Consider the following 23988-nt stretch of genomic DNA (forward strand, 5'->3'; position numbering starts at 1 on the left):
ATTTTTTTTTTTTTAAATCAAAGGAAAAAAACAGACACAGGAAGGACTCACAAAAACACAACATTTTATTGCACCAAGATCTTGGCAACATGTGCAGCTCCCCAGGCTCCTGGAGAGGTGCGGAGCAGGGTGGACACAGACCTGTGCAACCAGCATACGGGGCTGTGAGAGCAGCTCACAGCCACGGGCAGTGAGTGGGACGATGCGGGACATGGGGCAAGAGGAAGTCACCCTCCCCTCCCCCACCTCCACCTCCACGCCCGGGTGCAAAGTTAAATCGAGCCTGGATTCTAAGTCAACCAAGTGGCTGCTATATAAAAGCTCTGATTTCTTATATATATATTTACATATGTGCACATCACCTGGAATTTGGACTGGTTTTCTGGGCTTTCTCTGTTCCCACCTCATCTGGCTGATGGTGTTTTGTGGAAGGAAAGGCCTTGACACTAACAGTGATAAGTGCTTAGAAAGTTGGGCGAATGCTCACCACCACCCAAGAGATAACGGACATATTATCCTCAGGAAAAGGCTTTACAATGTCTAGTGGAGACAGGAAGAGAATGATCTGGAGGAGAGGAGGAAGAGAAAGTAAGGAGATCAATTCTGTGCTAGCAGACAACCAAAATCTTCAACCACAGAACATCACGAAAAAACACAGCAGGGAACAGCTCATACAGGAATGAATGTCAACACCTCGGGAGGGAGAGAAAACTCTGCCACCCACCAAGGCACCTGCCTTCCTGCCCAGGCTGCTAAATCACAGAGCCAATGACACGGAAGCCGGGCTGCATCTTTCAACTTTCAGAAGTCAGTCCTCTAAAGAAAGAGCAGAGCTCCCTGGACCTGCTCTCACAAACCTCTGTCTACCTTCTGCTGGGACTAGAAGCAGCCGACGAGCTCAGGACATAGCGTTTCAAATTAAAAAAAAAAAAAACAAGAAGAAAAACCAAAAAGAATCACCCACATGAAAAAATGAATGAATCTCCCCATTCAAAAAAAAAAGCTGCTCTTCTTTCTGTAAACCAGTATCCACCTGGGTCCGAACGGGGGAGGCAGGGCAGAGAGCAAAGCCCCGAGGAGCACGGCACAGACAAGGGATGGCCCATGTCCCACACCTAGTCCAGCTCCACCGGTGGCGCTTCCAACAGGAAGGACGTGCAGATGCACACCATGAGGTGTAAGCTCCAGGTTTGCTTCTATACCTTCTACTACTGCAACACCTGTCTTTTTTCTGGAAAATATCACCTCAGCTGAGGATTTCCCATATTTATTAAATTACAAGTTTGCAGGCACAGCTTGAGCAAGATAAAAAAGTCATCTCCAGAGTTGTACAATCATCTAAATTCAAAAACACTCATAAAATTGAGCGAACAAAGCTAGTATTTGCATATTAAGTAAGGAAACATATTGCTAATGGAAGCCACAGGCCTGGCCAAAAATAAACATTTTAGATTAAGTAGTAAAATAAATGGAGAATTCCACCTGAGACCACCACTTCAATAAAGACCCGTGGGTTATCGCACTGCAGGAAGCTGCAGGAGAGTTGCCTCAGAGGTGATGTGTCAGCGGGGACAGCAAGGGTCCCACCCCACAGCCTCACGCTCTCCAGAGACAGTCCAGAGTGTCGGGAAGGGGAGAAGTGGCCGTGTGGGGCCAGCCTGGGGGCTCTGTCTGAGAACGGACAGCAAGGCACAGACACAGCAACCCCACCGAGCAGATGGCAGTGCTGGCTGCCGGGAGCAAGGCATGCCATGGCGAGCAACCTGCACACACCTGTCGTCCTGAGAACGTGGGGACACCGGGAGGTGCGTGGCCGCCAACCCCCCCAACTCTCTCTGACAGCCCAGACCAGGGGCAGATGCCTGTGCCTGCACAGGCACCACCATCCATGAGACGAGGACACTCAGCCCATTCCAGACATCCCACGGCTGTGCTACCATCTCTGCTTGACACGTACATGCTGTGGCTGCTCCTGTGGGGCTTGTTGTGAATGTCAACAGCGAGCTCCTGATCTGTGGAAGGCCCAAAGCCTTTGGTCAGGTTGTCTGTGGACACTGGTGCCAGGAGAGCTCCCACCGTGGCAGGTTCACAGTGCAGTGGCCTGGGGGATGACAGGCAGCAGAGGCCACACGAGGCTGCTCCCTCAGATTGGACAGATCCCGCAGACCCAGGAAGGGACGCCTTGTCTCCAGAGGCTGTGGGACAAAGAACATTGGTCCGGACAGTGAGGAACGAGACCTTAACATTCACGCTGTCACCCTTGGTGTGAGTCCAACAGAGAAGTCAACACGTGGCATCTTGATGCAACTGGAATACGCTACATGGTCCTCCTCTGCAAGTGACTGGTACACACATGCTCACAGACACCACACACGCCCCCCACATACACCTCCACATACACATGCTCCACACACACCACCACATACAGAAACATACCCCCCACACACACCCATACACACTCCACATATACCACACCCTCCCCCACATCCCCACACTCTCCCCGACATCCACACGCACACATCCACCCACACCCACACACCCCCCGACATACTCACCTAGTTCGTCGGCAGCAGGATCAGCCGGCGGTAGCGGAGGCTGGCAGCCTTAGCTGGATGAGTCACAGACCAAAAGTTCCATCTACTCTGAAGTTTCTGGAAGGCATTGAAGTTTCTCTTCTCCCTCTTGAATTTTTTCATTTTCTTTTCCTATATCAAGAATAGTAGTATCACAACTCACAGGAAGGGCTGTCACCTGACTGCGGCAAGACTACCACGTGCAGGCACAATTCTCATGTGCTGTGTAGCGGGCTGACCCTCCACGACCCGCTGCCACCCCCCTCCACTGAGGAACGGACAGAAGCAACAACAGGGTCAAGTCTTGCCCACGGCCACACAGTGAGCCCACGCAGCCGCGTTCCAGCCCTGCCTTGACCACTACAGGCCGCTGCTGCCACGTACACCTGCTCTCAAAGTTCAAGTCTCCCAGCCCTCGGGCCTCCGACCTGCTCCCTCAGCCCAAGGTCATGATCACACCTCATACCTTCCCTCGATCAAACTCTTCATCCCACTCATCAACCACAGTCTCAGTCCGAGCCAGTCTGCTGTCTTCAATGGCATCTTGACTGACTGCTGATATCTTGCCATCCCAGGTCAGAACTGGACAATAGACACATGGTGTCAGCACGTTTGTGGACTCCCAGCTACCCTGTGCACTTTCTCCAAGAATGTCACTGACCAACTAACCTGGTCTACTCCTAAGTACAGTAGTCCCCCCGCACTGAGGTTTTGGTGACCTTCAATCAACTGTAGTCTAAAAATATTAAATGGAAAACCCCAGAAATAAACAATTCACAGGTTTTAAACTGCGCACTGCTCCAAGCAGCATAATGAAATCTTGTGCCGTCCTGCTCTATCCCGCCCAAAACGTGCATCATGCCTCAGTCCTGCGTCTCTTTGCTGCACTCACTCCCCCCCCCCACCGCTGGTCACTCAGTAGCCGTTTGGGTCATCAGATCGACTGTGACTGTGTCGCAGCACTTCTGTTCAAGTCACCCTTGTTTTATTTAACAATGTCCCCAAAGCGCAAGAATGGACATGCTGGCATACTGTTATAATTGTTCTATTTTATTATTGTTATTGTTGTTAATCTCTTACTGTGCCTAGTTTATAAATTAAACTTTAGGGCCGAGCCCGTGGCACACTCGGGAGAGTGCAGCGCTGGGAGCGTGGCGACGCTCCCACCGCGGTTTTGGATCCTATGGCCGGTGCACTCACTGGCTGAGTGCCGGTCACGAAAAAGACAAAAAAAAAAAAAAAAAAATTAAACTTTATCACAGGTATGTTTGTATAGAAAAAAACATAGTAGATACAGGGTTTGGTATTAGCCTGGTTTCAGGCATACAATGGGAGTCTCTCGCAATATATCCCCCACAGGTAATGGGGAATTACTGCGTTCAAAATTTTTGAGTGCCACCTTTTGGTGAAAATGGACATGCAAAGACAGAAAAGGAGAGGACAGAGTAATCCAATTTGTACATGATGGTCAACAGAGAAACATCATCAGTGACTCTCAATTAAACTCTCTGTATCACCAACCTGCAAAGTTCGGTTCTTTTTAAACTCATGCCCTTGTCTGATAAACAAAGACCTCAGGTTTGTTCTCGAAGTCTGATTTACAAAAATAATGTTCCAGGTAAGAACCGACATTGCTGGTGCTGAATCTTTTTCACTCTGCCCCGTCCCCTATTAGAGACCCTAATACTCTGCCCAGCCCAGCCTGCCTGGAGGAGATGCTCTGCTCTTTCCCCTGCTCCCGGACTTGCAGGAGATGTTCTGGATCCCTCCATGGACAGAACCCACCTTCGTGCCATAGCTAGAGGTGAGGGGTTAAAGACGATCCTAAACAAACGTTTAGATTCCCCTTCTCATCTTTAAAGCTGAGTGACGCCTGCCCCCCACATTCACAATACACCAGGACCCATTCCATACCTTCGCCATCTTCAAAATAAAACCAATCAAAACCAGTACCTTTCCTCCCATAAGCTTTATCGGATGAATACTTGAGCAATTCCTGGACTACATCGGATTCTTGCTCTCTGTTCGAGGATTCAAGAGGAGCCCGTCCCAGCCCTGCAATAAGAGTAGCCAAGAAACACAAACATTTAAAATAAACCACTGAGGGGAAAGGGAGGGTTAGCGAGACACTGGTGAAAGGCCACAAAAGTGGTTACACTGTGTAATGCTGAATGTACTAATTATCCTGATTTGAGCATCACATATTGCACACAGGTAATGATATTCAACACGGTACCTCACAGATATGTACAATCATGTTTCAATAAAATAAACCACTGAGGAAACAAATCACATGCCTATTATTTACAACAGAATTGCAGAACTTACTGATAGTAAATACTTACTAATGCCTAACTTAAGTGCTTAACATATTAATGATGATTTTATCAATTAGAAAAGGCTGTTGCCCAAATCAATTCTTGGAAAAGAAAAGACAGAAAACAAGAAAATTGCAGAAAACAAAAGCCAAACCAAACCCTTATAAGCCACAGTGTCAGTCCTTGGTCTGACGGAGGGCAGGGCACGAAACCAGCTCTAAATGGGACCCACTGCTCATGTCAGAGACGGCAGCGCCTCAAAAGCAATCTGAGTTCCAGAATGGGAGGTACAGGACAGTGCCACCACCACACGCTCCCCAAGCCCTGGCCCAGTGAGAGCCTGGCCACTGGTGAGCACCACAGTGCTAGGCCACCCGGCACGTCCGCACATCAACAGCCCTCACCACCCTCCTCAGGATCCAGACGCAGTTCCTGAACCAGTCCTTGGTTCCTGTCCCAGCCCCTCTGACATGCCCGCCACCCAGCTGCAGGCATGTATCACTCCCTAAGCACAACCTGACCTCATCTCTGCCCTCTGACTCCTGGGGACCTCTAGGATCAGTGCCCCTGCACCAAGCACGACAGCATCCCCCGCTCCGCTCTCTGGCCTCTTCTCCCACTGCTGCTCAGCACAGCCCGGGACCTGTCACACAGAGCCACCAGCATGCTGAGAGCCTGAAGCACCCTTCCTCATGCAGTCTTCTCTTCTGAGGTGTTCAGGACTGAGTGCAAATGTGGGGCTGGGGACCCTACTGTATGACCACGGCAGCTGAGCACCTGCCCGATGCATGAGGCCCATCACCATATGGCACTGGGCTGAACCCTGAGTGCCCAAGCAGCAGGTCCCAGCCCACAAGTGCTTGAATTTGTGCACAGCAATCCAGCTCTCCTGCTCCAAGAACTGCATCAAGCACAGCTCTCCCATCACTTCAGTGCGGCCTTGTCTATACCTCCAGGTCACTGAACAGCCACCAACCTCACTGCCAGTAGCAGCATTTCGCAAGGTAATTCATGACGCTGTTTTTATGCCGCAATTCATTTCTTAAAAGTCTGACAAATATAAATCAATCTCCAGTGGCCCGGCTGCCCCAAATGCACTAAGGACTGATTCCCAGATGCAGAGCGGGCCCCACCCTTCACTTAGACAGTTCCGTGGCAAGAGCCTGCTGAGGTACAACAAAAGCAGCCCCTGACTAGGGGGTGGGAGGGGGATGCCTTAAGTCACCGCAGAAAGGCCCAGGGACAGCATCACACACAGACCCTGGCAGCAAGAGAACTGCACTGTCTTCAGAGGCCCAGCTACGTGGGGAAGAGAGGATGATTCACGTCTGAGCCCAGCCTCTGAGTGCAGGCGTCCCAAAGAACCCGCCGGCTGGGGTTCAGCTAGTCACATCCGCGTGTAGGCTCAGCAGGAACCACCTCGACTCAGAAGACCCACTCACAGGACGCTTTAAAGCCACCTGCATCCACCCCCCAGGGGTTGTTTCAGCCAGAAGCTGATGCCCCTTCCTGTAGGGTCTCACCCGAGGGAAAGACGTCGGCCGCAGCTTCACCTGGGCCCTTCCCGCTCTAGGCCCATCCACCCCCTCAGCACTCCCTCCGTGATGGGGGGCATACCCGTGCAGGCCCCAGGAAGCTGGCCGTTCACAGATGGCGAGTGGCCTCTCGACTCGGGGACAGCAGCATGGCTGGGCCTGGCACTCCTCTGGCCCTGTGGACGCTCCTCTCCTCCTGCCTGCTGTGACTCCTGCTTTCTTCTTCTCCTTTTCTTCTTCCTTGGAGGTTCTGCCGTGGTCTCTGGCTCGCCACTGTGCCTAGGAGAGCAGCTGCGGGAAGTCAGAGGCAGGTCAGCTCTCCGAGCACACTGACAGCAAGGGCAAGAGCTCAAAGACACAGGTCCCCAGCTAGCTCCACGAGCACATGCCTCTACTAACTCTAGACAACACCACCCCATGAGCCAGAGGACATCGCATGCCAGCTGTCCCTGTGACACCCTTCACTCCCCACACATTGGCAGACCTTCCCTGGGGCTAGAGAAGTGGCGAATGTCATGAGTGCCTGCTGTCCACACCCACACGTCCAGGCGTGACGCATCAGAGAAAGTAACAAAGTCACATTCCTAACCTAACTAGACAAGTCCAACAAACTGCATGTGCAGACTGCTGGGACCTTATTGAAACATCTCACCTCACATCCTTGGACCACCCAGCACATACAGTGACACCAAGGACTGGGCACGGTTGTCCATGCCACCGGCACTCCAAGGACAACCCACTGACACTCACTGCAGGGACACTCTGCCGCACCTGCACACTTTAGAGGCCTAGATCGGCATATGGCATTTCTGGACCTCACCTAAGTGGGGATGGGTTGCTCACTTTCACTTTGTTTCTTGGGTCAGGGGCACAGGTGCTGCCGTGCCCACCTACCTGCGCCCAGCTGCATACTGGTGGAGGCTGTCTTCCCCGCCGGGCACCTCTGCTCCCTTCCTCCTCCGCTTCCTGCTGCTCACGGGGTGGCCGGCCACCTGCGGGCGTCTGCCCTCCTCCACCTGGCTGCCAGCTGGCAGCTCTGCTGGGCCCTTCGTCCTGCTTTCAGGGCCCCCAAGCTGCCTCTGCATGGGCCCCTCCTGTGGGACAGCTTCCTCTGGGCGCGGCCTCTTGCTCCTCTTCCTCCTCCTGCCAGGCGTGGCAGCTGCACCCACAGGGTGCCCTGAGAGGTGCATCTCTGAGCCCAGCCTTGGGAGCGCTCCCACGCGGGTCTTCTTCCTCTTCTTACAAAGGCTGGGAGGGGCCTCGCTGGCCTGCGGTGGCTGGTGTGAAGGGGACAAGCAGTCCCCATTGACCTGAGGCAGGGCAGTCGAGGCGGAGGGGCAGCTCCATAGTTGGGACATCGCTGGGGGCTGGGTACTACTGGCCAGTGACGTGGAGTGGGGGCTGAGGGGAGGCTTCGGTCGGCTGGATGGTCTGGGAGCGGGTGACACAGCCCTGTGAGGACAGCTGGGCAACGGGAAGGCTGCTCTGAAAGACCAGACAGAGCTCTTCCTTCCTGCCTGCCCCCACCCTCCCCCTCACCTAAGAATTCTAGAAGGTTTTTTCCCCTGTAATTCTCAGATATACATCAATTATGTGTAACAGGTTAATAATGAAATTCAGAGTCTACTTAAGATCAAAGTTAATAAGAATCATATGTCTTTGGTTCTTGTCACCAAACAGTTCAAAGTATATTTGCAAACTCTAATGTTTTTAATTTTCAGTACAAATGTGTCAAGGAGGGAAAGCTTCACTAAGCAATAAATGGTAAGAAAAAAGAAATCCTGTTAGGATTTATTTCCCAACCTCCCAAAGTCTTGAGCTCTTCAAGTGCAAGAAGTCAGCCTATAAGAAAGGCAGGTTCAGGCCTGTGAATACTCCACTATTATTTTCCTCTCAATTCTGGGGGCCAGGAAAACTAGGAAAACAGACTTGTAGAGCAGAATTACACAGCAAGATGTGTAAGGGACAGGACAAGAGCCACTCTAGGTGAGGAAAGTACCCTCCCACCCCAAACCATAGGGTTCTCAGTTGTCAACAGGGGGCGATGATGCCCAACCAAAGGTTGCTGAATTAAACAGGACTGTCGTCGTCATCATCTGAACCAGAACAAACTATAGTGCCCGTGCCAACTGAACTACACTGTCACATCACCTAAGCATTTCCTGGAATTTTTTCAAAAACAGTTATATGACAAAGAAACAAAAAACCTCAAAATGCCTCAATTGTTTAAGGACCTACTGTGTACAAAAAACAGTATGCCAAGTATGGGAGGCATGTGCGAGTGTCAGAGAGAGAGGAAGGTGGAGCTTGGGGTGCTGGTGGGGACATCGCCTCTGCAGGTGCAAGAGAGGGGCTGATTCGTGCCACTAGAGTGAAAGGGGGGTGCAAAGCACTCTGGGGCCTGAGCACGCACCAAGTCCAGCAGGCCACCCCACTGCCCTTACCTTTCTTTGCTTCTTTCCTCCTCAGCTACCAAAGGCTTTTGCACCCCCCACCTGTCACACACTCATTACCAGTAACTTGCAACTCTTTGTCACATGACACACCTAAGTGACGTGAGCACCACTCTGTAACAGTGTCTCAGTAGCGAGGGAAGGATCCAAGCCCTCAGGAAGAGTGTGTATGGGGGGGCCTGAAGGGCCCTGAAGGTGGTCTTGTGGCTCCCACAGAGCCGAACCTCCCAAGCAGCCCCAGGTGGGGTGCTCTGCAAGGCTAGAGAGAGAGAGCCCTCCCCAGAGCCAGATGCCTGGGGTGCGTCATTGGGAGATCACAACCTGACACCGGCAGGCAGAAGACGGCCCCAAAGGACTCATAGGACTCTGAGCTCACTAGGGGTCTTTCTAGAAGCCCTGCCTCTTCTTCCTACCGTGACCTTCTGTCATGGGGCTGGCGAGGGGCCACAGGATAGGTCAGTCCCCAGCACACCAAGTCATCAAAGGTCACAGATGCGGCAAAGGGATGAAAAATAAAGGCAAAACTGAAAAACCAGGTCTGCGGAGACTAAATCGCCTCTGAGCCTCTAGCAGATGGGAACAGAGAAGGGGGGCTCATCCTTGATGCCCTGGACCTCCTCAGCTATACACTGCTCAGCTCATCCTGTGAGGCTGCTGGTCCGTGCCACTGTCCCCAGCCAAGCCACACACCCACAGCAGAGAAGGTCCTGCACACGCAGCTTACCTGGCTTGATGGACAGGCCACACGGCGGCGACGGCAGGGTGAGTGGTTTTCGTGGGGGAGGTGAGGCCGGAGAATGGTGAGGGGGGAGGTGAACGGAGGTCATTGCCGGTCGCCCTCCGCAGGGTGCTGGCCTGCAGTTATTGACATAAATAAAAACTTGGTGGTCTAAAAAAGGTTTCCGTGAGTGAAGAGGGGGGGAAAAAAAAGCCCAGAAAGGATGAGGGGACAGAAGGAGGAAAAAAGGGGGCAGGTGGGGGGGGGGAATGGTAGAAGAAGAATCAGAAAAGTGTTTTTGGTTAGAAACAAAAAGGAAAAAAGGAAGGAAATTTAATCAAAAATCTCAGCACCACAAATACATCCTCGTGTCACCCCACCTCACGAGCCTTGTGCTGCAGAAGTGCCCGCCAGCCCCCCAAACCCACCAGGGGATGTGTCCTGGGGGCCCAGCCCTCCTTCTGGGGCTCAGTTAGGATATTCTGTCTACAGTAAAAATTGAGGATTGCTACCTTGCCCAAACCTCCACGAGCCCCATGGAGAAAAACAGTCGGGGTTCCCTCAAAACCCCACCACCTTCACCCCAAGATCTGCAAATGGATGGGAACTTTGTTTTTCTGGAACAAGGGAGGCCAAAGCCCCTACACAACTTTCCTCTCCCCCAAAACCACAATGAAACCTGCTCTTTGGGCCCTACTGACTTGCTTCTAATGATGAGACCCTGCACACCCACCTTCTTGACTGAAAGGGCCAGTTTTTTGGCTGGTGGAGGAGACATGATGTTTGCAGGCTCTGTGGCAGCGTTCCCCAGCACAGGGGACTTCAGCTTCACACTCTTAGAATCTGTTTCAGTTGGCAGCGCTTTGGAGTGACCCGTGGGGGGACAGTTTGTTTCCTGAGATTCACAGAAACGGGCAGCTCCACTCTTGGGGGCCTGGGGGGCTTTGACGGAGTCACTGCTGGCAGAGCGCTCCATGCTGGAGCTGCCGGAGCCCCTCCTCCCTAGGTCCGAGCGCTCACCGCTCCCCTTCGGCCCATGCCCATTGGCAGTGGCTTCAGCCAGGAGCTCAGGTGAGGTAGGTGGGACTGCGTCCCTGCTGTCCCAGGAACCCTGCCTTCGGCTCCTGGATTTGCTGCTACTCGAGTGGCTGGTACCAGGTGACCCCTGAGGAGTCGTGAGCGATGGGGAGAAGAGCTGTGGGGGGGCCGCTTTCTTCGCCTTCTGCCCGGGCTCATCGAGGACGGTTGGCATGTGTGAGGGAGTCAGGAAGAGTTTGTGGGAAGGGGACCCCAAGGGTGGCTTCGGAGGAACATATCCGTTCTGGGACTTCAGGCCTGGCATGGAGCCATTCCTGGAAATGGGCACGCCAATCTCCTCAGTTGTCTGCAGCTTTCTCATGGCCACAGAGTCTTGTCGCTGAAGGAGAACAAACAGCATGATCAGAACCTTCAAGGAAGCAGCAGCCAGGCAACCCGCCCACCAGGTCAGAGCCTATCTTAGTAGTAGGCATGGCCTTTGACTAGCAAAATCAAGATAAATTATTTATATGGATACAGCTTAAAAATGTTGCTATTTCTTTTATTTTGGCAGCTGGCCAGTACAGGACCTGAACCCTCGACCTAGGTGTTATCAACACCGTGCTCTTACCAACTGAGCTCACCAGCCAGCCCCCTGTTCTTTAACCAATTTCAGTATTTCGTGACTTGTGTACATGTGGGTATGTATCTCTATGGCCATCTTTACATCAGGAAAGCAGTACGTTTGCATCAAGATTTGAGAAATACAAAAACGTATAAAGGAAAAAATTTACCCAAGTTCCTTCACCTAAACCCTTTTCCTATGAATGGTCTGGCCTGCACAGCTGCAGCCCAGTCTTATCTCAGTGCTATCATCTGAAGCATTTTATAGGCTACGCTCTCAACAAATGTCTGTAATGTCCAACTAGCAGCCGCCTCATCGTGTGGTTAGTTTACGTAACTTCCAGTCTCCAGCTGCTGTTACGCCTCATCCTTCTCCTCCATAACACTTAGTGCAACTGTAGGAAAATAACTCACTCTGTACTTAAATACTTAATGTCGGCCCCTCCCCACCTGACTGCAAATCTCCATGAGGCCGCACCTGTATCTCTCATTCGGCTCTACAGCTCTTGCCACTAGCTCAGGGTCTTGTATACAGTCAGTGCTTGAAAAATATTTGCTGAATGAACAATCAAAAGGTTGAAGCTTTTTCTGTACTTAGAACCCCATGCTAATTTTCTGGAAATGGAATTACTTGGCTATGAACATTCTTATTTTCAAGAATTCTGATGCATACTGCCAAATTGCATTTACTGCACTCTTACTGGCAACATGTATTTCTTTCCCAAAGCTTCTGTGGTTTGACACTGTGTTCGGCTCCTAACACTCCAGCATTCCTATCCTTTGCCCATGCATTGGAGTGATTTTCAGTAATTTGAATGAGTTCCTGACATGTTACAAATGTTAACCTTTTGTTGCATTTGCTGCAAATATTCTTAAAGTTTTACTGTTTCTTTATCTGTAATATTACATGCACAAAATTTTAAATTAAGCCAATTTATAATTTGTTTTTCTATGTTATCTCTCTATTTTAAGCTTACAAAGTTTTCCCTCTTCCAGAGGATTAATAAGAATGAACTTCCATTTTCTTCTGAGTTTTTCTTTCTCCCCTACATTTTCTAATAGTTTATTCTGTTTGTGTTAATAAACATTGTTTTCTAAAAGGAGTACATCTTTCCATCACACTGGAAAACCTTTTCATTTGTTGAATATTTACATATACACTAGAACTTGCTCAATGTTATTTAAAGTAAAATTACTTTTAGCCGCTTGCAGTGTGCATTTGGAAAACAACTTATGTAATGAAGATGTTAGTGGTAAGTGAGGCACTCTTGCAGGTGTGCCTGGCGCAGGGCGACCTCCGCGTGGCCACTTTCCCCCTCCGGCATGGCACTCTGCGCCCTGATGCGGCCACAGCCAGTGAGGTGTCCTAACTTCCTGCTCTAGGCTACCATGATCACCAACTTCGCAATGAGATCATGTATTGTAATTGCTACATCAAGTTCAAGGCTTCTAATTTCAGCTTCTACTTAGTTAAATGTTAGGAAGGAAACACAGATTTACGTAAGTGCCTGTAGAAAGGCCCTAACTGCCTTCATGGGGTTCAGCTCCTCAGTCTTCAGGGAGAGGATCACTTGGACATGGTCATCAAAAGAGGGTTGATCTGGTTTTAAATGATCACCAGGTTGGAATGAGGAAGAGGAAATCACTTATTACTCTGCTAGTAAAACTGAGTTCTTAACTGTTTTAGCAGGAATTTCAAATACTCACAAAGATAACTTTGAGGGTATTTGTTAATTGTTAACATTTTATCACAGAAGCTGTATCCTCTCTATATATATACATGCATGTATGTGTGTGTGTAATGTATGCATGTACACATGCATATACATATTTCTATTTCTGAACCACTGGAGTAAATCCCAGGTATGACGTCCTTTTACCTCTAAATGTGTCCATGTGTATTTCCTAATAACAAGGACTCTCTTACATAACCACAGCATGATTACCAAAATCAGGATATTAACACTGGTACAAACTACTCATATTTTCAGTGTTAAAGATCCCCAAGGAGCACAAGCGTGAGGCTCAGATACATCAACCCTGACGTCTTTAAGCAAGCACCTTTCCAGCCGGGGGGCAGTAAGAAATCCCATTGCCCACGTGCTTCTTCACGTGATCTGGGGCTGCACTTGGGTGCTTGGGAAGGGAGGAGACTGTTCTGGAAAGGGAGCCCTCTGGGCTTTTCTTAGAGCCTGGAATTCTGTCAAAGGAAGAAAAAGAATCAGAATAAGTTAAAGTTGAGGTTACAATTATATTTTTTAAAAAAGGTGGGGCAAAGGCAGAAAAATAGTCTGAGGGAAGCCTGACTGTCCTAACACACTTCTCTGAATCTCACTTTGCCCTTCAACTAACATGAAGCTGTTCCATTGAGCCTCAGACGTCTGCTCCATGTAAACAGAGCACAGAGCAAATCACACTCAGATTCATCCAAGATCAGATTCTCACTGTACCAGAAAGTAAGAGACTCTGAATGCTTCACTGCAACGAAGATGCAAAAGCACCCCAGTCGCCACGTCTTTCACCCTCCAGGCCAGTGACAACCAGCCCCAAGAAAAGGCACCTTGCAGAGGAGCTCTGCTGTAGGCCCCCAGAGCAGCCTCCTACCTGGCAGAGGGATCGCTTCCCCCACAGAGGAAGGAGTCATGGTTGGCCACCGTCCAGAGGCAACATGTGTAATTTCAGGCAATACCATAAAATGATAAGTATCTTTTCCCTTTACATTCACAGTAGCACAAATGTGGAGGCAGATGGGATCCCGTCCTGACCTTCCCCAAGGCTCTCGCTTTTACTCAACAACCAGGCAGACTTTGTTTAAAAAGGGGCCTTTCCAGTGGAAGCTGTCCATTACACGTGACTGGGGAGATGGCATCTGCCCAAGTCTTCTCCCTCCTGTAGAATTCCCAGTGACTTCCAGACAGAAGAAGGTTAGGGAGGCCCACGTGTGCATGAAGAGAACAGAGGGTGTGAGCTCCTAGGGGGGCGGGGGCATGAGCACATTACCGCAGGTAGAACAGCACATATGCCTGCTGGTTCAGAACCACCTTGACATTGCTGGAGTGGACCAAGGAGTCATTCATCTGGTACCACTGTCCGTTGCTTGCCTAAGGTGGCACACGGTGTTGCAGAAAACAAAAGTCAAACATTCCTTTATCCTCACTTTTTAAAAAAGGAATAAAAAAATCTGCTATCAGCTGCTACATATATCCAAGTGCTAACAACTAACCATTAATGATTCTCTACTAAAATGTGTAATATCTGCATAATTTTGAATGTGACCCCAAAGTGTGCTTTGAGTCCCAGTTTCTTCCTAGTGTCCTGACAGATGTAAACTGTCCCTTTTAAACAAAATTTAGGCAGGTCTCATCACAGCACCTCCCACCAATATTGGGATTTCACCAGGATTTCTCCAGGGTTCTCAGGACCAGGAACCAGAAGCAGCTACCTTTCCAGTGTCTCACTGCAAGTCCAACAATATTACAGATTCTAGTGGAACGGGTTTTCAAAAACATCTTTAAACTCCATGCAGAGAAGCAACAATGAGGACCTGGATACAAACATCACTGCTTTGCACAGAACTACTGTTCTGCAGAGTCCAAAGTGGGACTGGGCTGGATTCTGCAAACCTGTCCCCAGCAGGCAGCCCCACCATCCAGAGCAGTGGCACAGAAGGCACAAGCCACTCACCTTCACGTAGCAGTAATAGTGCCCAGCATGGCAGCTGTAGCCTGAGTGGACCAGGACAGCATAGAGCCCGTACATGACAGGGTCGCCGTTACTCTGGGACATATATGGACGGATATTCAGGAATTCTGGATAGCCTACATCCTGTTTGAAAAGTCAAGAAAAGGCATATAAAATTCTCACCCTTGAGGGTAAGGGTCAATTTGCCCTTTCTACCCACAACCACACAAAATGCCCGATTTGGCTGGTCTCTAACAATTTGGGGCAACTGGGCATGCAGTGATGCTGTGCCAGGAGCTCTCTCAGTCAATGGTTAAAAAAGCAAGAAGCCAAGAGGTGAGCCGTTCCAACTGATCTATGGGAAACTTTATTTCATTGTCCCATCAAGCAATCTACAGTCTGTTCTTGTCTTTGCTATGCATCTAAACTAGTTCTCTCACTACCCTGTTCCCAACTGTAAAATGAGCAGAGTAACTCATTTCCTTCCCCTCCACTCTACAGGAGCGTCATTGCAGGGAGAGCTGTGAGAGAATGCTCATTTCAGGTCTTCAGAAACAAGGAGCAGAATCAATATAGTCAACTGCTACAGTAAGTTACATTTTTAATGGATTGGGTCAAAACAAAGGTTGTGGCAAAATTTATGTATTCTGGAAATTGAACATTTTCATAGGAAAATATATTTTTAAAAATTATTTTTGAATAAGAGATACACCAGCATTTCCGCCTGTACACATAAATCCTTATTTAAAACTGAAGTATATTTTACAGAGTGAAGTGCATAGATCTCAGGTGTACAGTTCAATGAGTTCTGACAAACGAATACTGATGGAAGACAGGCTCCAATCAAGACATAGAACATCAACCCCGAAAATTCCCTCCTGTCCCAGTCATCGCCCCCATCTCCAATACCCAGTGTTCTGAATGCTGTCACCATCGATTTGTCTTGTCTGTTCTTGAACTTCATGTGACTGGAATCATACAGTGTGGACTTTTTGTGTCTGGCTTCTTTAGACCAACACAATGTCTGTGAGATCTCCCACATATCTTTTTCCTTCTACTGACAAACTGAAAATCTCAAAACCCAGTGCTACAGGCTCATGAGCTCCAACCCAACCTTGTTACGTATGGTACCCCCTAAAATCCATCAGACCAATGTTTCTTAAACTGAGTTCCATTGGAAAACTAGTTCCAGGAGATGTTAGTAGGTGAAACATACGCTCCTCAAGGCAAAACCACAATGATCTTATTCACCGTTGATCCCCGTGCCTTGCACAGCAGGCACACGTGGACACACATGAGAAGCACTGGTAAGATGAGCAAATGAGTGACTCCTCAGACAGTTATGTTCAGAAACTTTGTCGTGGTAAATTCTCCTCTTAGGGATTCATAACACAACATGGCTTAACAAAGGCTCTGAGAGGGCGCCTGAGACTAGAAAGAACTTTCTAACTTTAGCCTGGCACTTCTAAACTCAGTTGCACATGGAATACTTTCTTTCAAAATATAGCACTGCCATTCTGCAGACATTCGGGAAACGCTGATCTAGGCAAGCCCCAACCACTGCTAGTGAGGAAACTGAGGCTCAGATAAGTGAGGCTCACACAACCAGGCTCCAACTAAGAACAAAACTCTAGACTTTTATAAACACAGACATCTTCTATTAAAATGCCATTGTGCAAAAAGATTTTTACTCTATATGCCATAAAAAGCCACAGCATGTAATTGCACCTGTTTTAAACATGAAACAGGACATCAAGGTCAGAGCTACACAGTCCAGTGTGCATCACACTTATTTAGGAAACCATGACCTTCCATATCAGGAATACCCCAAGTATGGGCAGAGGATGGGGGAAAAAAATCCATTAAGACAGTAGTTCTTGAAATTGAATGAGCATAACGATCATTTAGGAATTTTCCAAAAAATGCAGATTCCTGGGCCCTGTCCTCCAGAAATTCAAATTCATTGGCTCTGCGATAGAGCCAGGAATATGTACTTTTAAGAAGCGGTGCACTGAGCAGACTGGGACACCACGGAGAGCACTCACCTTGGTGATCTTCCCCCCACTGACATTGGCAAAGCGCTTGAGGGAGAGGGTTAAGACATTGGATGTTCTGTGAATGGTGAAGCGCTTGCTGGCTGGAACCTTCTTCTTGCACCTATGAAGAAGGCGAATGAAAAAGTTATTAGCTGATGCTGTGAAGAGTGCTGTCTTCACGCTAGGTTAATAACAGCAATGACCCCTCTATAACAATGGAGTTCTCATGGAGTTCTCAATGGAGTCTCTTAATGAGACTCATGCCTTCTGCTCCCCTAAAATCAAAATCAACACACACCTCAAGTAAAGGAAAGCTATTGCAGGGAAACAAAGACCAGAGAAAAGCTGAAGATTCTAAAGCAAAAATAAACTACTTTACCAACTAGGAGACTAAATAAAATGCAGCAAAATGTCACTTTGAAAGAACACAGGAAAGCACAAATTAAAGCAGATGTGGCCAGGTGATAATGGGCAAGCAGGAAACTGACGTAAGCAAAGCCAGAAAACGAGTAAACGAAGACGGAGAAAACAGAGGCAAAGGTGAGCAGCTTCTAGAGCTGAGGAAAACGAACTTAAAGAGGGATAAAAACAGTGTGTTGACATGGAGAAACTTGGAAAACAGGATTAAAAATATCCTTCAGTGATTACAGCTTTAAAATGACATGGATATACAAGTAACAATATCCACCCTATAAGTCTGTGCAACCATAAAAGGACGAGATAAGAGCTATACCTGCTGAAGTGGAAAAATGCTCAAGACTATTTAAGTAAAAACTGGAAGCCACAGGACAGGTCTCATCTAAAAGGCAGGATGGCAGGGTGGCTGGCACCCACCCTCTGCAGCAGATCGTCGAGGGTGAACCCGTGCTCTGCCACATCCTGTCAGGGTGACCTCGGGCTGGTTGCTGCACCTCTGCATGCCTCAATTTCCCCATCCTGAGTGATGCAGGCAACAATAGTCCCTCCTTGACAAGTTAATACACGTAGAACCTTCAGATCAGTGACAAGTGCAGCATAAATGGTGGCTCTAAGAACCACAGCTACCAACTTATCTGTGTTGTTTAGAGGCTTGTGTTTTTAAGACACACAGAGGCCACTCAAGAGGTGTGAGCAGCAGTCGCTCCAGAGGGAGGGAGGGCACAACAGAGTCAGGTGAGGTGACTTCATCTCACGTCTTTCTGGACAGCTCAATCCACTGCCGTGAGCAAAGTGAAACTTACTTAGCACACATGTAGGCATTCTCCCCAGTCAGGACATCTGGCTTCACGAAAAGTTCCAGAGCACGCACAATATTTACAGCTTGCTGAGAAGGACAAAAACAGGGAATAGAATCAGCGGCAGAAGAGCTGACTCAGGAAACAGCAGATTTAAGGTCTTTTTCAGGCTGAGGCAGCAAATCACAAAACTTCACTTGCACAAAAATTTGCCCACATGTTGCCACCTTCTGAGACTCGGAACATCCTCACCAAAGGAGTGGGGAGCCCACTGGTGCCCCTTCTCCAGGGATAAGCAGCGGCAGCCATGGGAGGCTCCCCACGCAGGCCAGTCACTGGGATTGGCACGCAGCAACAGAGCTGGAGTCAAGATCGGGTGACTCTCCGAAGGGGCACAGAGCCACACCCACAAGCATTCATGTGCCAGCTGCCACAGCACATGACAGACTCTCTCCTCAAGCCCTGTGGGACAGTGTGGCCACTATTCATGCCTCAGAACACAAAACTCCATTTTACTTTATTTTTTTGCATGAAAAGACTATGCACAGGAAAAGGCTAGACAGAAAGAGGCAGAAGCAAAGGTTTCCACTGGAGGTAGGAGGATTCTAAAAGTCTTCTTCCTTATCTACTCTGATCGTGCACCTATATTGAGCTGTTCAGCCCCCTGCCTCACTCTCCCAATGCAAACACATGGCAGGCCCCTAGTCTGTACCCGAATCTCCAGCGCAATGTCCAGGTAGGGGTCATAGGTGTCCGAGACGCTCTTGCACACCGAGCACTTCACTGCAACAGAACAAAGAGGAGGTGGAGCGGGTGTGGCTGGGAAGCTGCACCCACCCGGGGGATGCCCCCAGTTCCCAAGACCTAGAACTGGGACGTATCCTCTCACTGGGCTTTTGCCAAAGAGCAAAACCTCACCGAGAACCACAGAATCTGGAGAGATTCTCCCTCACCCCAGAGTACATGTGACAGCTGTCAACGCCTCCCCTCCCAGGCCTCGCTACCGTGGCAGCGCTGGTGCCAGCGTCCCTTCACACAAGCATGATGCTGTTCTCCAGACTGTCTCATAGGACATCCTAACAACCAGCAAAGGTGTACCAGCAGGTGACAAGTCTCCAGAGAGGAAGCCAAAGCCCAGGCCTGCCCTGGTCTACACAGCCAGTGAGGAACCCGGCCTGCACCTGAGCTCCTAAGGTTTCCTGTGTTAATACACTAACCCTGATAAGGAGGGGCAGAGAAAACATCTCCACTTACCACGCGATCTGAGATACCCTCCAAAAATCTGATGGACCAACGTAGTAGCCTGTGTTTGACGATCCAACCTGGAAAGGAGGCCACAACCTTCAGGACAATGGCAGGACGCCACAAAGCGGCATTTGCACCCCCAGCCCCATCCAGCCACCAGCTCAGTGTGATGCCGGGAAATGTCACCACCCAACCACAAGCAGCCACACACCCTCCATCTGCATCCTTGGCGGGCCCCCACCACGGCCTGGTGGTCTCTCCCTGCACCACCCCCCAAAACAGCCACTTCAAACTTTCATGACTCCCCCGACCCAACAGATAATCTTGCATCCAATTTACAGAAAATAAAAGGCCCATGAGATGGCCCTGTGTCCTCACCCCATCTTTCCCTTTCTTTCCAATCTCAATAAAAGAAGTGCCCCAAGCCTGGGGTGGGGCTGGAGCCAGCCCTTCCCTGAGCCGTAGTGGCCCCCACCTCCAGGTCCTGCCCCCATGGGCCTGCTTCTCCACTGGCCAGCACACAGCCAGCCTCCACATGGGAGGACACAGGGAGGTGTTGGGGGAGCAGGAACAAGCCCCCCACATCTTTGCAGTAGAGGTGGCAGGGCCATGGCAGGGACCTCAGGGTCAGGCAGCACCACATTGCAATCCCCCAGCACCAATTACAAGCTGGGCTCTGCAGTGCCCTTGATGCTCAGCCCTTAGAAATGCCAAGAGTGTGTGGGGACTCCTAGGGTAGCTATTCATGGCAGGAAGTTTCTGGAAACAATACTCCACATCCGGTCTCTGTTCCATGTTTTCACCCACTGTATCTGGTTCCAACTCATTCCTCTGAAACTGTCTTCCTCAGTCACCAAAGACCTCCAGGAGGCAAATCCTGCTGGCTTTGGAGCCTTTTTACTAGAAGACGTGGCATTGACACAATGTAGCCCATTCCCTGGAGACAAGCATCCCCCTTCCTAGCCTCTCTACCCCCAAACCCCTGCTGCTCCCTCCGGCTCCACCTGGAACCGCATCAGGCTGCTTCCAGGGCTCTCTGCATGCTCCTAGCGACCACCTGGGCAACTCCACCCCATGTGGCTTCACCACAACCTGCAGCCCACTGGAGGGTGCCAGCCTCTGCCTCTGTCCAGTCTGTGTGACCCACTTCCCAGACTCTGGGGGCTCCAAGATATTTGGGGGACTAACACAGGGTCACCACATATTTTGCAAAATTAGGAAATGAAAAATCATCTGCCACCACCCACTATTACCACCATTCATCAAAGGAAGAGACACTTTAATTCCCAAAACTAGCAAGGATGCAGTCAAGAACAGAATGAAAATCTGTGGGTAGCCACAGGTGATGGCACCTGCCGAAATGCTGATGCCCCAAATCATCTAGGAGCCAGTTATAACCAGAGCCAACAGAACCCCACAGAACCCACTCTCAGTGTGACCCCAAGCAGAGGAAGCTCAGCTGTCACATGACCCACAGAGGAGACAGTAACTTCAGATTCCCACAGGCGTGAGGCCTGAGGACACCAAGAGCGGGAGGAAGGGCAAAGCTGGGGCAGGCCTGAGCGTCTCCTGAGAGCACAGCCGCAAGGATGCCCAAGGGGCACACGGTGGAGGTGGCCGCCCCAAAGTTATGGTTCTTAGAAGAGAAGCCAAAAACCAGGCAGGCGTCCCCAGGAGACTGGGCGGTGGATGGCAAGAAAAGCAAAAGAGAAAATTTAGGATCCTGAAGAAAACCCCAAAACTACCAGAGGCTACCTGATCCTTCTGCCTCCCCAGAAAGGGTCATCCGTTAAGGCAAGTGTACTTGGCTGTGCTGACCGAGGCGGCGTGCTTGAAACCTCCAGATCCACAAGATAAATGAAAGCAGCCCACCTATATCTGCGCAAAGGCGCTTTAGTAGAAAATAGTAACACTGCACCGGCTGAACACGACCCCCCAGAAAACAAGCACAAACCAAAGAAAACGGCCGCATGAAATTCCAACGTGGACTGACTGTTCTCCAACAACAAAAAGGGATATGAAAAACCATTCTGAATAAGAAATTCAGAGACTAAAAATTAAAAAGACCCCCCCCCCCCCCAAAAGTTAATAGAACTCAGTTAAGAAACGGAAGGAAAAGACAGAATCTTCAAAGGTGAGAAGTCTGAAGCGTGAGCTGCCCGGGAAGAACACTTTCACGTGGAAATGCAGCACGGGCCCCAACTGCGAGGCAAGGACGCAACCAGAGAATGAAAAGGAAACAAAGAAAGAAGGAACGAGGAGAGCAGCTGAAATGAGAGACGGTAATAACTGGAGACCCCAAAAAAGTAAAGAAACTAGAACATAGGAAAAGCTTCCAGAACCACCTAAAAGGTCTTTAAAACAAACCAACAGAACACCACCAGTGCGTGTTCCCACATAAGAGCGACTTCCCAATCAGTGCTGAATGCCACCAAAGAAAGATCACTTTCCCTGGCAACAGATAAATTAATTGTATCCGTTTCACAAAGGAGACGCCACATTTGGCAGCCTGACACCCTGACATATGAGGTTTGCCTTAAGTACTGTCTCACCTTTCTAAGCCATGAGATTTAAAGCTGAGTCAACCCCAAGGTGACGGTGTTCACACGCTACTTGCCTGTTGCTGCAGGCTGGCTCTTAGGCTAATAAAAACGTTTTTCTGCCTACAACCTTCCAGAGTCAATCTATGCCACAGATTCTACCTCTGTCATTGGTCAGGGGACTGGGGTGGGGGTAGGGTGGAAAATCTGAATGGACATATTCAAGAACCTGCCAGGCATCTGGGAAAATTGGCCAACAACAATCAGCTCCAAGACTAGCCTAGTAAAACCATTAGACTTAAAGATTAAAAAAAAATAATAATCCTAAGGCCCTAAGCAGAAAGAGCAAATAATTTACAAGGTCAAGAGAGTGAAACTGGCCACAGCCTTCTCAAACCCAGGGAATCCTGCAGACTTTTGTCCCCCTTGAGGAGTCCACTAGGGGACAGGCTTCACCCAGCCGAGAGCAGCCGGAAGCTCTGGCAGAAGCACGGCAGGGGGCGCAGGGCACGGGCACTGTGAAGTACGGGTTACTGCGGGAAAAATACACAAATCCAGTATGTTCCAACAAAAAAAGAAACAACGCAAACTAAAATGGCTAGAGAGGAGAAAGGGAAGAGGTAGGAAGTAAAAGATACCACTGAAAACTGATCAACCAGACAGTCAGGGCTGAGCATTTAAAAGGGCCACGTGTACAAAGGCAGTCACCAAACCACAAACACAGACTTTCCCACATACTAGAAGAAATTTTTAAAATAAGCAAAGAAAAATCAGGTAGAGAAAGAAGCAGAGAAATACGTTATATAAAGTAATACTACAATACACAAATATGACAGAGTTGAGACCACGCTTTTCAGTCCTAACAATAAATGTGAAGGGGCTTAACTTGCCTACTAAAAGACTTTCAAGTCAACCTACAAAGCAAGACCAAACCTTGGGAACTCCTAAAACAAAGTGTTCAGAGAGCCGTGGGCCAAGGCCAGGGCAGATAGAGACCTTCACCAAGCAGGGTCTGCAATTTTGATTCTGGGCATAGCAGGTTCAAGCCAAAAAGCATTAAATGTGACAAAGGCACTTTGTAATGCTAAAAGCAATAATTCGCAAGGAAGACATGATAGTTACAAATATCTAACTACAACCACCTGTATAAAGTGAAACTACAGGAGATGCAGGGAGACAGAAACACACTAGTAACCACAGACTTAACACATCCTTCTCAGTACAGAACAGGTGAAGGAGACAAGCGCGTATAGACAGAGAAGACGAAGAAACACAATTAACAATGCGGATCTTATGGACACGTACAGCAAATGTTACACTGTGACACAGGAGAATATGCCACCTCGAGTGCACAGGGAAGATGCCCAAACATGAACACATGTACTAGGTCACAGAGAAAACATCAGTGACCTCCATGAAGTGAAATATTACACACTCTCCCATCACAACACAAGCAACACCAAAAATCATTAATAAAGGCAAAAAAGGCCCTTCCATATGGAAATTACATGGAACAATCTGGCTTGGTGAAACGCTCAGCATGGTGACATTCTTATTCTTCTCATCCCACACGCTTCACCTACACACTGGTGGAAGCTCCCACACAGACAGTGTTTGGTGAGCATCCATCTCTGCCCTGGACCAGTGTCCAGCAACGCCTGGCCACCTGACACTTGGCCTCCCTCCTTTCCACCCCTGCCTGTCCTCTTCTGTGCCAGAGAGTGGCTCACCACCACCTACCCCGCTGTGCAGGCCACACAGCTGGACCTCTCCCCCCAGCCCCAAATCTAAACACACCCATTCCACCTCCCATGCCACCCTTCCCAAGTATCTCCACCTGCAGACTCTGGTTAACTGGCCTGCGGCCCCTGTGCCAGTTCTGTCCTAACAGCTCTCCAGGTGGCTGCACACTGTGCCCAGGGCTGCACCCGCCTGCAGGTGCTGGGAATGCCACACCCTCCCACCTGCCTTTGCAGGCCCTCACCCGGCCCAGCCACATTCCTGCCCTGATTCCTTAGCCGCAGGGATCACTTC

The 23988-nt window shown here is 49.5% G+C and overlaps 1 protein-coding gene across 4 annotated transcripts in view; it reads right to left on the reverse strand.

The window, feature by feature from the left end:
- USP36 (ubiquitin specific peptidase 36) overlaps window positions 1-23988 on the reverse strand; it is a 109704-nt gene that overhangs the window by 71476 nt on the left and 14240 nt on the right. For 2 of the 4 annotated variants that reach the window (XM_063081316.1, XM_063081317.1), the window contains exons 6-20: window positions 19424-19491; window positions 18882-18952; window positions 18176-18258; window positions 16965-17076; window positions 14923-15063; window positions 14239-14339; window positions 13300-13438; window positions 10331-11014; window positions 9604-9734; window positions 7321-7890; window positions 6509-6717; window positions 4527-4628; window positions 3040-3155; window positions 2556-2705; window positions 48-2195 (exon numbers count right to left, since the gene is read on the reverse strand). In XM_063081316.1, coding sequence (XP_062937386.1) covers window positions 2556-2705; window positions 3040-3155; window positions 4527-4628; window positions 6509-6717; window positions 7321-7890; window positions 9604-9734; window positions 10331-11014; window positions 13300-13438; window positions 14239-14339; window positions 14923-15063; window positions 16965-17076; window positions 18176-18258; window positions 18882-18952; window positions 19424-19491 — 2677 coding nt within the window. In that variant the 3' untranslated portion in view covers window positions 48-2195. Of the gene's footprint in view, window positions 1-47; window positions 2196-2555; window positions 2706-3039; window positions 3156-4526; window positions 4629-6508; window positions 6718-7320; window positions 7891-9603; window positions 9735-10330; window positions 11015-13299; window positions 13439-14238; window positions 14340-14922; window positions 15064-16964; window positions 17077-18175; window positions 18259-18881; window positions 18953-19423; window positions 19492-23988 lie in introns of those variants that run through there. The other 2 variants (XR_010021934.1, XM_063081318.1) reach the window with 2 other exon arrangements.

The sequence above is a fragment of the Cynocephalus volans genome, chromosome 16, assembly GCF_027409185.1.
Source record: "Cynocephalus volans isolate mCynVol1 chromosome 16, mCynVol1.pri, whole genome shotgun sequence".
Lineage (NCBI taxonomy): Eukaryota > Metazoa > Chordata > Mammalia > Dermoptera > Cynocephalidae > Cynocephalus > Cynocephalus volans.